Raw genomic sequence first — 13546 nt, forward strand, 5'->3', positions numbered from 1 at the left:
ATGATCGAGTCTGTTTTATTTTCTTAGCGACTTCTCAAACATACCCGGAGAAAATTTTGATAACAGAATTAAATGTATTTTCTCTAAATTTCAGATGGTTAGTAATCGACACGTTCGCACAAGCTAAGCGCTTACTATTTTATATCGTAAGCATTCAGACATTCAGAAATGCATTACATTCGCTAGTGTTTCTCATCTTTATTAGCGCTACTGTATTTTGCTGATTTAAAAAAGAGAGAAAGATACCAGATGATCAGTCAAACTCAAATATTGAATATACAAAGTCAAGTGTATGGTTATTATAAACTTAGTCTTTATACATTCAGAAATGCATAACATTCGCTAGTGTTTCTCATATTTATTAGCGCTACTGTATTTTGCTGATTTAAAAAAGAGAAAAAGATACCATATGATCAGTCAAACTCATGGATCGAAAATAAACTGACAAAGCCATGGATAAAAATGAAAAGACAAACAGACAAATAATAGTTCACACGACACACCATATAAAACTAAAGACTAAGCAAGAAAAAAAACAACCAAAAACTGGGGTGATATCATATGCCTCGGAAGGGTTAGCAGATTCTGTATAAAAATACTTGATTCGTGCATAATAAAAATTAAGATCCTTTATTGTCTAGGTACCGACATTTGTATGGCAAGAAAGGATGCATACTTGGCCAAGGTTCGTGTGATCTTTCAATTGAACTTTTGTATCCACTATCAACATGCTGCCCAAAGAACTCATAAATTGCTTGACTTATAATAGGTTCCCCAAGACTTTCACTCACAACCCGGTCCGTTTCGTCTTCCCGATTTTGAAAAAATATTTTCCATGAAGGACGTTCTGATTGTGGTCGTATTTTGATATTTCCCATTTGTGTGCAGTCTGTCCATTTACTGTGAGTGAAATATTTTGTATTAGCATGTTTTCCTATATTTTGGTCTTTTGTTGAGCCCGTGTTGAAATATATATCCTGTTGGGTTTCTTTCAGCTCTTGTTGTAAATTCCTGATATTCTCGGCTATGGTTTCTTTGCTGTCTTCTACTTTGCCCGTTTGATTTTGCGTACCATTTTCATCTTGATTAGGACTGTAACATGCTTTAATTTTATCCTCATTCGCTGTCGTGACAGATTCAAGAAAATCTGGATCGTCATTTTTCTTATTCCCTAATTTAAGACATGTGATCAGATCTTTCAACTTTCTTACACGCCGGCCATTTTTAGGAAATTCTAGTAGTTTTGCGACCTGGAAGGCCGTATATATACTGAGACCTGTTAAAACTTCTAATCGAACGTCACTTTCAGTTTCAGAAATTGATAATATATCGATTGAGTTTGTACTTTCAATACTCTTCTTATCTAAATGTCTCAGAGCAGAAGCAGAATACAGCATACCTTTCACACGAAACAAAACTAATGTTTCTCTTTTTCTAGATTTATTTTCCTTGGTAAACGTAACCGATTCCAATAAAGATGAGTTGCCACTTAAACTAAATTTCTTTGTGCTATATGACACCAATTCTACTGGAAATCCTCGATGATATAGTGTCTGCAAAAGGAAAACGTATGTATTATATACATTGATATACATTGAGTACATTGAACAAATAAAATTGAGAATGGAAATGGGGAATGTGCCAAAGAGACAACAACCCGACCATAGAAAAAAAACACAAGAAGGTCACCAACAGGTCTTCAATGTAGCGAGAAATTCCCGCACCCGGAGGCGTCCTTCAGCTGACCCCTAAACAAATATATACTAGTTCAGTGATAATGAACGCCATACTAATTTCCAAATTGTACACAAGAAACTAAAATTAAAATAATACAAGACTAACAAAGGCCAGAGGCTCCTGACTTGGGACAGGCGCAAAAATGCGGCGGGGTTAAACATGTTTGTGAGATCTCAACCCTCCCCCTATACTTCTAGCCAATGTAGAAAAGTTAACGCATAACAATAGACATTAAAATTCAGTCCAAGAGAAGTCCGAGTCTGATGTCAGAAGATGTAACCAAAGAAAATAAACAAAATGACAATAATACATAAATAACAACAGACTACTAGCAGTTAACTGACATGCCAGCTCCAGACTTACCATAACAAGAGTTTGAATGTTTTTTATCCAATGAACACAATTTGAAAATCAGCTTATAGATATATGTTCTAATATTGTACTGTTACACCACTGTCCTATGTCAGCGGAGATTTTGGCGTCTTCATACTAGTTTAACCCGCCCAACATTCTTTATGTGCCTGTCCAAAGCCAGGAGCTTCTAATGTAGTGAAGGATGTTTTTTGCAGTGTAACATTTCTGTTTTTGCTCAATAATGTGTACTGTAATTTACAGTTGTTAATTTCTGTGCCATTTGATATTGCAAAATAGGTACAAATGTACTTATCTGACGTTTTTACAAGCAAACATTTGACCTAACTTTACATTCGTACACTTTATTATAATTCAAAATAAAAATACAATTTGTTGATTTTTGTTAACAATATGAGTTATTTTACAAACAAACAAGATAATGGTAACAAATTCTGATAATACTTGTCAAGGTAAGGAATTTTAAATATAGCTTAACATGATGTGCTTATTTGAATTGATCTTGATTAAGAAAATGATTGTTATAAAATGTATATCTAATGCATGTATTTAATACAATATCAGTTTACCTTATTTTCATTAGACTGGTCTACAAAGAATAAACAAAATATAAGAACAAAGTCCTTTCCAAGCAATTTCAATTAAACACGTAGAGCTTTTTTGAGAAATGTTATTAACTTCTTGCACACCGTTAACATGTTTTGATAATTATAATAATTGAATAATAAATCAATTACTAAAATAAGTACATTAAATGAAATTAAGCATGTTTAAGATGTAATTGGTAACTAGAAAATATATATTAATATTTAATATTTTACTTAAAAGTAGTTCTAAAACGGACGTAGTAACCGAAATGCACGATTAAGTTCAAATAATAACCATCCAGAGGCAAATATACCATTTGTCTTCTTTAGAACATGTACATGAGATATTTAATTGAACTAAATGCTGTTAACGTCGGCAATGAGTGACCACGAAATTTGATGTAACAGCAATAAAATGACAAAAGTTATCAAATTGAAAATCATGTGTAACTCTAATCCATCCATCAGTGTAAGGGCTTTTTCGAAGATCTGCCATAACTTTTTTCATGACATGATTTAGGTTTAGTTTTGCTCGAAACATGATCAACAGCCTGATACAATACTTAGACTTTTAAAGAATATATCAAGAATAATTTTATTACCGAAGAAGAGAAGAAAAAAATTCAAATTCAAAAATTTAACCACATTCTGTGTTAAAAGATGTGTTTGTGGCACTTTCTATGCTCCGATTCGTGATTGTTTATTGATTTTTTTAAAAGCGGTTTTATATCTATTTTGTTTCACACAGGTGTTTGCCATATCAATATAATTTACATATGCATAAGTTGTTTAATATCAGTATATTTCTGTTCTCTTTTCTTTTAAATACATCCTATACTCTACAGCGGAGGATACAGAAACTTTCATAAAAAGGAGCGCACTGCCTGGCTAAGAGGGGTCCAACTCAAACCATGTTCAATTGATTCCCTTTATAATCCATCAGATCTTGTCCCACAAAAAGGGGCTGGTACCCTGGGCCTCCCAATTACTCCGCTTCTGATCTGATCCTAAAAACTCATTAACTATATAAACTTAATAATCTCATAATGCGCATGTTTCGTGTACACAAGTCAGTCAGCTGTTGGAGAATAAAATTCCAGAACAAGTACGCGGACTATTTTGTTTAAATGGTCCTGTTTTGACATGAATGTCGTTGATATTTCTTTAATAATGAATACCTTTTTTTGGTAATATAATAATCATGAAATTTTATAAAATGCTACTTACCATCATTCGAGAAGTCATTTCCTGTCTCACTTAACGTGTTGTCCAATCGCAGAGGTATTTTTGAAGTTGGATTACTTAAATAATCTATAATCATAGAAAAAAAAAACATAAGCAATAAATCCTGCATACACCATAAAGTCTTTAATTAAAATCCACATTATCATTGAAATACATATATGTATCTTAAAATGGAAATTCATCCGAAGAGGGAACCATTTAGCACATTCTAGTTATAGGCTGGGATATTTTGATTTCAAAGACATAACCTTTTAGCCGGACCATGATCATACAATCATCTCCAACTCTGAAATCATAGACAATGCAAAGGTAAATCTGTTATGGTTCTCACCCTAAAGCTGAATCAAACTAAACTTAACATGTCTTTCTATGCATACCTTTTTTAGTAAAACGGGGTTGGTTTCCTAATTCAAGATCTGAATACTGGCTCAGCATTCTGTTCTGTGTGTTCTTATGGTTTTCTGGTCTAGCTATAAATCAGGTACACATAAAATAGCATAATAAAATACATAAAAAAAAAAATAAAAATATATATAGGTATATATGAACAGCGGAATTTTCAATTGAGTACAGTCTCTGAGAATTTAAATTTTATCACTAACGATGCGACTACAAGCTGGATGTCTTTTGTGAACAAAACGTGTGGCTTGTGTACAAATGTTTTACCCTGCTACCTATGATTCAATTTTACTAATTTAATCTAATATTTTTGTCACGATTCCTCAACACTTTCTATCCTAGGAAAACCGATGGAACTAGTTCTTTTTGATATATCTCGACAGCATCTTATTTAAAATACTTTTATATTTTATTTTTTTTTTTTGGTTATGACAGTTTCTTGAACTCAATGTGATTGAAGTATATTTTAAAAATAACACGGTCTATTCCATGTTATTTCTTAGTTTTCAAGAAATTCGTTTTCATATAAGAACATAACAGTAAAATAGCATACGATTACTTACATACGATATTTCCAAACATTACTTTTAACTCAGTTATGTCTTGTGTTTTGGTGAAATGTTTTAGATTACCATTTGATGGTATCGTTATCTCTATTGTCGATTTTCCCTCGCTATCTGAAAAAGAAATAAAGGTTTTGTCCTAATACAGAAATCATATGTTTAGTAGTTGTTGTTTGTTGATGTAGTTCATAAGTGTTTCTCGTTTCTCGTTTTTAGATAGATTAAACCGTTGGGTTTCCTGTTTAAATGGTTTAAAAACTGTCTTGTGTGTGGTAGTTTTACGCTAACTGTTCGAGGAGAGTTGTCTCATTGGCACTCATACCACGTCTTCGTATATCTATTTGTGGTGTTATTTGAAAAGGCTTTTTTATACCTGATTAAAAATAACGTACTTTTTATTAAATGCTTCGTTGGACAAAAAATGCCATAGGGTCTCTCGACAGTATTGCTGTATGTTTATTAGTTTTTCCCTATATTTCAAGTTTGTTAATCAGCAATATTTAGCCTGTGGATATATAGATCATGTTTAATCACGTATGTCATATGCCATCCAGCATTTTGAACAATAGAATAAAGAAGGGAAATATGACTTGTGTGATTTTCATATCAAATAAGATAATTTCATTTTATTGACTTTAAATAAAAAACCCTACATAAGAACCAAATTTACTGCTTCCAACTTATTGTTGCTTATCTTTATAGATTGAACGGAAAAGTCAGACAATTTGTCATGGGAAAGACAACATTGTACAGTATGAAGATACTATTTTATCCGTTAAAATGTGTGGGTTTTTTAAAAATATTATAATTCAAAAATGCTTTGAAAATATATCTTATTTTTTTCAAACTGTTATGAATTCAGTTTCAAGAGTGTATAGAAAAACAATTATTTTTATAATTTACGTCCAACCACCTAAGAAAGAACTAAACATAATTATGCTGGTTAACTTTGTAGACTCATGAAATCCGTAACAACAACACTCAATCAAAACTATAAAAAAAAAAAACATGCGACTTTCCAAACATTTCTTAGTTGGGTAAAAATTTAGTAAAATTTGAGTAAAGATCAGTAAATACTATTTCCATATAAAACACATTTGTCCACAAACAGTATGGTATCAATGATGAAACCCGTGAACAGAAATATCAACACATTCTTGATGGAACCGAGTAAGAGGTTAACAATGAAATATGCCTGAACTGTATTCGTGTGTTATTGTCATTACTGAAGCGATGGCTACTGATGAGTCTTGTATAGACGAAAAACGCATTTTGAGTACAAAGTTATAAACCGGGACTCTGACAAGATAATAACAAATCCTCGATGCAACAGCTATTTGATGTCTCGCTCTAGATGATATCACCTACCAAATAGTCAGCACTCGTGTGCTGACATGAAATATCATAAAAAACAATTCTTTTTTTATATATTCAAAATTAACGACATTCATTAATCATCACAAAAACTAAGGGTTGTCTATCAGCTTAATTATTCGTTTAATCGTTTATATTTAACATTGCCATAAAAGTGGGAGGTTTGGCTAGTCACAAAACCAGGTTGAACTCACCTTTTTTTCTCAAAGTGTTCTGTACCAAGTCAGACAAATGGCAATTGTTATATTATAGTTCGTTTTTGTGTGTGTTACATTTTAGTGTTGTGTTTTTTGTTGTGTTGTAGTTCACCTCTTATATTTGATGTGTTTCCCTCAGTTTTAGTTTGTAACCCTGCTTTGGTTTTTTTTTCTTAATAGATTTATGAACTTCGAACAGCAGTATACTACTGTTGCCTTTATTTAACGACTTTTTAAATGGCTTATCGATTTAGAACTTTTTTGATGTTTTAGGAATACTGATGATTATTGCGTTTAAAATACTGGTTTCAAATTATTTGCACCAAACTCCGTACAGTGAGTGTTTCCGTTCATGAACTATTTTCCTTTACTCCATCCATTAGTGTAGAGTAGTATGCGTTTCGGAGCTGGAACTGCCGGGGAGTTTGTATTTTCACATGTATTCTGTTTTGTAATAAATTTTGTTCTTAAGAATCACTATTAGTAACGGTACCTCTACTGACTAATACATGTAAGATTTTTCCTTCTTGTGTTACTTTAACATCTGGAGGCACATACATAACCTTTGTCTGTGTAAAAAATGCAGTCATCTTTTGAATAAAAGATTGTGGAACAAATGGTTCTGAAGAAGAAAGAGATCAATAAAAAAATCATTTTTAATTTGATACTCTGTCAGTTGAACATGCAATGCATAGAGCCATGTTGACTGTATTTCATTCGCTAAGTTACTTCTTTTTTTCTACAATGAATTTTCTAAAAAGTATTTTTTGTATCAATTTATGTTACAATTACTACCATCACTTTCAAAAATAAGAATGTTTACCAATTACAATATCTTTTCTTTAAAATACAGTAAGGCTTTTAACTAAAAGCAAATGGTCACTTTTTAGTAGAAGGTCAAGACATTCCTAAAATTTGGAAAGATTCTGTCTTAATGGTTATAACATTACTTAAAAAAAAAGACATAGATGAACATATAGACAAACATGCATAATCTGTCCGCATATCTACACCAAATGAAAATTAGAGTTAGGCTTAACATAATAAGCTTATGACTAACAGGTGAGTTATAAAAAACCGTTAGTTAACAAGAAAGAATACATGTAAAAGAGCATTGATCAAAAGGCTTAAAGTGATTAAGTTCATCAATAATAAAGTCTGAGTTTTTGTAAAAAAATTGTTTGAAAGTATGGAGACTTACGCTGAGCATGATGATTTGAGCTTATATCATGTATTTCATTTCTTCTAGGCGTGCCCATTTTCAGGTCTTGTACTGGAACAAAACAACAAATAAAACAAATTAATGTAAAAGATATTCTCCATTTTTTATTTTAAAATGTGTTTGAAGCACAACAGAACATTTTCAAAATGATTACAAACGTATAAAAAAGAAGATGTGGTACGATTGCCAATGAGACAATTATCCACAAAAGACCAAAATGACACAGACATTAACAACTATAGGTCACGGTACGGCCTTCAACAATGAGCAAAGCCCATACCGCATAGTCACCTATAAAAGGTAGTCTGTTTGATCGAACGTGTTGTTTTCGACTACTTTAACATGTTCAATTACCTGAATATTATATTCTTTTCGACTGAAACGGTTTATTTAATATCTCCTCATCCTACTACGGATTCTGCATCTACAAAAGCAAAAATATTTACAGAATATCAGGAAAACACCTATACATTAAGAAGTAGTTTGTTTAATTTAGGAGAGTAATAGCGTTCGAGCTTTTCACATGGGAAGAAATTGTTAGACAAAGTGCAGTCGGAACTGATACTACGGACACGTGTTACAGTATATTCAGTATAATTCTAAAACGAGATAAATGTCAAAAAATAGATATGACTTGTGATGTTGATAAATCAATTGTTTAATTTGTTATTTACGGATGTCATATACATACTTTTTTCCATCATTAAAAAAAAGGATTCAAAACCATCATCCGGCTTGGTCAACTTTTTACCCCAATTCTCTGATGGCAAAACCACAAGGTAAAACTTGAGCATAAAGAGACTCAGCAACAATTTTGAATAAAGTTGAAAAAAGATATAGTTCGGAGTTCGGAAATGCTTTCTTGACAAAACCGTATCACTAGCAGTGACTTAATTTTCGCTCTTCCATTCGTTAATAATGAAGCACTACAAACCTTGTTGGATACGTTGGATAACTTATACCTATAGTTGGTTATCTCAACAAGATTGATTCTCTCGCTTGAGCTTGTACGGCGAAGAAGAAGTTGTTAATTTCCATTGAAAACGACACGTGTTTCCTTAGTTTCTAGCGATAATTTTCATATCACTCGACTCCACTGAGAACGGAAATTATCAGTCAGCAAGATCAAAGGGTATTAAATTCGTAAAACAGAGATAAATCAATATATTTTGACGTCTAAAGTGAAATTTATGTCTATCATGTCATTCATTTTTTTTTTATCAAAATAGACAAACAAACTGTGTCATTCATTTTTTTTTTTTTTTATCAAAATAGACAAACAAACTGTGTTAAAAAACGGTAAAGGAAATTAAAAGATGATGAGATCACTTAGGCAATTTGTGAAAAGTCACGTGACTGTGGTGGGATATTAATACAGATAATATTACAAAATTTTAATGTATTCTATTCTGGTTTCTTTTTCCGTAATTATTTACAAGCAAATATCAGTTTTCGCAATGTGATCTCAATCTTTTATTATAATTTATATATTAAGTCGGTTTTAAAAATATGATAAATATTTTAGAATCTTGTTTGACTTAATAACGAAATCAAAACTATGTAACCGTAAACCGTTAAAAACTTCCTTCTGATGTTTTTTTTAAATCTTATCTCGATTTATCAATGCCAACAGATGTGTAATTTTGACATGTGTTGGGTTTAAATTTCCACAATCTATAATGAAATTGATGATGGACATCGGGAACGTGTCAAACAGACAACTACCCGACCGAAAAGTAAAAACAAAAACAACCAAAGGCCATCAATGGGTCTTCAATACAGCAAGAAAATTCCACACGAGAGGCCGAATTCATGCCCCTAAACAAAATGTGTGCACTACATGTAGTTCAGTGAAAAAAGACGTGATACTAAACTTCAAAACTTATGAATATACTTCTGACTTGGAACAGACGCAGAAAAGCAGCTGGGTTAAGCAAATTGAGATATTTTAACCCTTTTCCTATACCTCTATGTAGAAAAAAAAAAACAAACACATATCAATACGCACAGTTAAACTCGGTTAAAAACAATCCGAGTTCGATTTTAGGATAGCTAACTAAATAATAAATGATAATGATAAGAAAAGACTACTAACTGATATGACAGCCCAAACCATTGAAAGATAATGTCTTTATCTTTTGAAATAAAACTACACTTCATTTTAAAAAATCACTATAATAATAGATTGTATTTGATATAACATACTTACAATTTCAGATCTTTATATCTTTCAAACAGATAACCGATTCGTTATAAAGATACACATAATTATTAAAGAGTTTAATTTCCGTATAAAATAAAATATTTAATAGAGGGAAGTAATTTTAAATAAAAGTTATTTATACACTTTATGATTACAAATATGTATATATAGAAATGAACAATTGGAACTGAAAAATACAGTGACAACGATAATACCGGTAATTAGTTGTAGATCATACGGAAACATATTCAGAAATGGGGTAAATTCCAATTGACTAAATTGCAAATTTTGAACGATAGCAGATGGCATGGAGTTCAATTGAATAGACACTATTTTGATGTTCAAAGTAAATCTTTATTTCAGACCAATAATTGTAATATTTGAGAACCCCTTTAAAAGTAATAATATACGTTCAAGAACTGGCCATCCAGTGAAAATGCGAAGACTTAAATTACTGGAGCTAGATTTAATCAAACAGAAATCATAGATAAGAAAGGATTTGGAATATTGACGACATGAAATGCTCCTCTAAAACGAAGACATCACAATATCTAGATTTAAAGGGCAATAACTCTTCAATATAAACATTGCTTTGAGTCCACACTGTAAAAAAACAAAAGTTGGAGCGAACATAAGATTAGATAGAAGTGTTTACGTTAGGCTTGATGATTATATATATCTGCAATATAGGAATGCTCGTCACAGATTTTCATGTTTCAACAATTAGGAAATTGTCATCATCAAATTACCTAAAAAAAAAACTGAAGCAGAATTTTTGTATAAAGGTGAACTATACTCAACCGATATTCGATATAATTCAGAAATAATTAAATCAAAGTAAATCAAAGCAGAATATTACATCATGTTATATATATATTAAGTCAAATTCAATTTAAAAAAAAATAGTCTTGCTTAACAAAAATAAGATCTCTGTGTGAAACGTCTGAACACAATGATTGATTTATTCAGTATTGGTCTTCAACGCTACTGAGATCATTTTTTTCCTATTTCATGGATACTAGCTTTTTTATGTTGAAAAAACCTGGAGCGTCCGCACAGAACCACTGACCGTCGGTTGGCAAACTGTCAAACATAGTTTTGGAGTCGAACCAAGCTACCACGTGTAGGGCATGTAGGGTTCGAACCCCAAAATTAGCAATTTTGTACTAATGACATAAGCTTCTTTCTCACTTGATACAGTTTTCGATTGATAATTTTTTTATTCATTTATTTTTTTGGGGGGAGAGGGGGTATTCAAATTAAATATAGCAAGATCTAGGTTTTAAAAAGAATTGAAGAAAAAAACAAACGGTAAACAGGTAGTTCTTATAAAGATATTTTTATAGTTTAGCTGCTGTCTCGTTGACGGAAACTTGTGTATATCTGGCTTGCAGTCAAACTAAGCTCCGTTATCCTTTCTAATCTATGTTGCTAGGTTGCTGTTTTAATTTTGGCGTTTACTTCATATTGTCACATTGATGCACTATTCATAAGTATAAATTAAAAAAACCATGAAGTTTAGATGTTATGTCATGCATAATTAATAGCAGAAAAAAAGAGACTCAATGAATTAAATAGAAAAAGACGAAATGATCTGATTTTCAGAAGTGACCTGTTTGGTCGCTCGTAATCGGTTGTCTATAAATATAGTTCCTGACATTTTTTGTGTATGCAAATGTTTAGTACTGTGTTTTTAACATATATTATACAAATCAATGGCTAAAAGTGTTAGTTATGTTATTTTTTTTATAGTGAAATTTATGATATATTTTATATTATACTTTAGATCATAGGGGCATTGTGGGACTATGTGTCAAATTGTATGAAGGGCAACTCTGCCTATTCAAGCAGCGAGTGTTCGCATTTGTCTTGTGACTTCATTTCATGTTCCAGCGGCGAGTGTTCGCATTTGTCTTGTGACTTCATTTCATGTTTAAGCAGTTCTCAATTAGTAATTAAATTCTTGAGTATACGCCAAAACGAGCATCATCTTTTTAACTTTAGTTTCATTTTGTAGACTGTTTACCTCAAATGTTTTTATTAACTGAGAAAAAAAATATCTTCACTGAGCTGAAACGTGCACACGTCAGGTTAGTAGGGACAATACTCTGTAACTCTGTTTTTGTCATTTTTGTTCATAGAATCTTTACAGAAACTGTCAGAATTTCAGTGTATTGCCTGTCAAAGACATGTCTAATAAGATAGTGAATGCTGCACTCGAACAGGGCCTGTTCGATTTATTCTCAGAAATTTTCAATTGTCGAACAAAGAAAACAACCCTTGTCTATTCAAAATAGATCTTCTACGTGATAAGGTGTCGTAGTTAAGTTAGGAAAGGAACTTAAAAAACTTGTAAGAGGTTAAATTAGTGCAAGACTTTAACATAATGTTGCCAAATATGTTATATGATGGACACACCAACCTTCAAAAATAGGTCCCTTCTATGTTGCTCTGTCCTTTCAATGCTAAGATATCATCTCAGCTTTCCTTTACAATAATTTACAAAAGTTGTAATTATAGGTCTTTTAAACTCTTCAATTCTTTGAGGTATTACAACGTTCCAAACATGTGGAGTTATGTCCAGCGGCATATATTACAGTCCCATCCGGATTCATCATTATACAGTGCTGGAAAATTGCTATTGTCAAATTCAATTAAAAAAAAAATAGCCTTGTTTAACAAAAATAACATCTGTGTGTGAAACGTCTGAATACAATGATTGATTTATTCAGTATCAGTCTTTAAGGCTACTCAAGTCATTTTTTTCCTATTTCATGGATACTAGTTTTTTTGTTGTTGAAGAAAGCTGGAGCGTCCGCACAGAACTAGTGACCATTGGCTGGGAAACTGTCTAACATAGTTATGGAGTCGAACCATCTACCAAGTGTAGGGCATGTAGCCCCGAAATTAGCAATGAAGCAATAATTTGTACTAATAACAGAAGCTTTTTTCTCACTTGATACAGTTTACGATTGAATTTTTTTTTGGGGGGGGGAGGGTATTCAAATTAAATATAGCAAGAGCTGAGTTTCAAAAACAGTTGAAGAAAAAAAAAACTGTAGCTGAAGGCATAGTTCTTATACAGATATTTTTATAGTTGAGCTGCTGTCTCGTTGACGGAAACTTGTGTATATCTGGCTTGCAGTCAAACCAAGCTCCGTTATCATTTCTTATTTATGTCCTAAGGTTGCTAGTAGACTACAAATCCAGAAGAGTTGGTTGCGTCTCAAACACGCTCACTAATATAAATTGAAACATCAAGACACACAGACTAGACGCGCAAGTCAAAAGCTAATATGTCTGTCTGTACGAGGTGGTCGAGGGGCTGGTTTCTTAGTGCTGTAGAACCAGACAATTTAAAAAAAAAGCTCCTTCAAAAAGAACACTGAATTGCTGCCAAGGGCCCGATCAAACAATTATCAGTCAAGAAATGTTGTGACAAAACATGCAGATCAAAAACTACACACGGTGTTTTCAGACTCAACGAGCAAAATACCACAATATTCTAACTCATTTTTCGTAAAAACAGTATTCGAATGGAACCACCTTAGAGAAACTGTAGTGCGCACACCGAATGTTGACAACCGTTCATTATACGGTGATGGAAAATTCCTATTGTCAAATTCAATTTCAAATTAGAATAGCCT

General features: G+C 32.1%; 1 protein-coding gene across 2 annotated transcripts; it reads right to left on the reverse strand.

Annotated features, from left to right (window-relative positions):
- Positions 1 to 343: 343 nt before the first annotated feature.
- On the reverse strand, positions 344 to 9994 carry LOC143047339 (uncharacterized). 2 transcript variants are annotated; one of them, XM_076220373.1, is made up of 8 exons: positions 9906 to 9994; positions 7676 to 7747; positions 6968 to 7096; positions 4904 to 5017; positions 4319 to 4411; positions 3924 to 4007; positions 2679 to 2698; positions 344 to 1553 (listed from the first exon to the last, which is right to left on the reverse strand). In XM_076220373.1, the coding sequence occupies exons 2-8, from the start codon at positions 7731 to 7733 to the stop codon at positions 621 to 623; spliced, it is 1431 nt and encodes a 476-aa protein (XP_076076488.1). In that variant the 5' UTR covers positions 7734 to 7747; positions 9906 to 9994; the 3' UTR covers positions 344 to 620. The 2 variants fall into 2 exon arrangements, with proteins under 2 accessions (XP_076076488.1, XP_076076487.1); XM_076220372.1 differs by lacking the exon at positions 9906 to 9994 and adding an exon at positions 8051 to 8120.
- Between the last annotated feature and the right edge of the window lie 3552 nt (positions 9995 to 13546).

This window comes from Mytilus galloprovincialis, chromosome 10 (genome assembly GCF_965363235.1).
Source record: "Mytilus galloprovincialis chromosome 10, xbMytGall1.hap1.1, whole genome shotgun sequence".
NCBI lineage: Eukaryota > Metazoa > Mollusca > Bivalvia > Mytilida > Mytilidae > Mytilus > Mytilus galloprovincialis.

Bases quoted from the DNA above. Each gene is read 5' to 3' on its own strand.
- LOC143047339 (XM_076220373.1), bottom strand. From the start codon at position 7,733: ATGGGCACGCCTAGAAGAAATGAAATACATGATATAAGCTCAAATCAT. The intron at 5,018-6,967 runs GTACCGTTACTA...TTTCTTTTTCAG, and splicing joins ACATGTATTAGTCAGTAGAG to ATAGCGAGGGAAAATCGACA. The intron at 4,412-4,903 runs GTAAGTAATCGT...CCTGATTTATAG, and splicing joins AATGTTTGGAAATATCGTAT to CTAGACCAGAAAACCATAAG.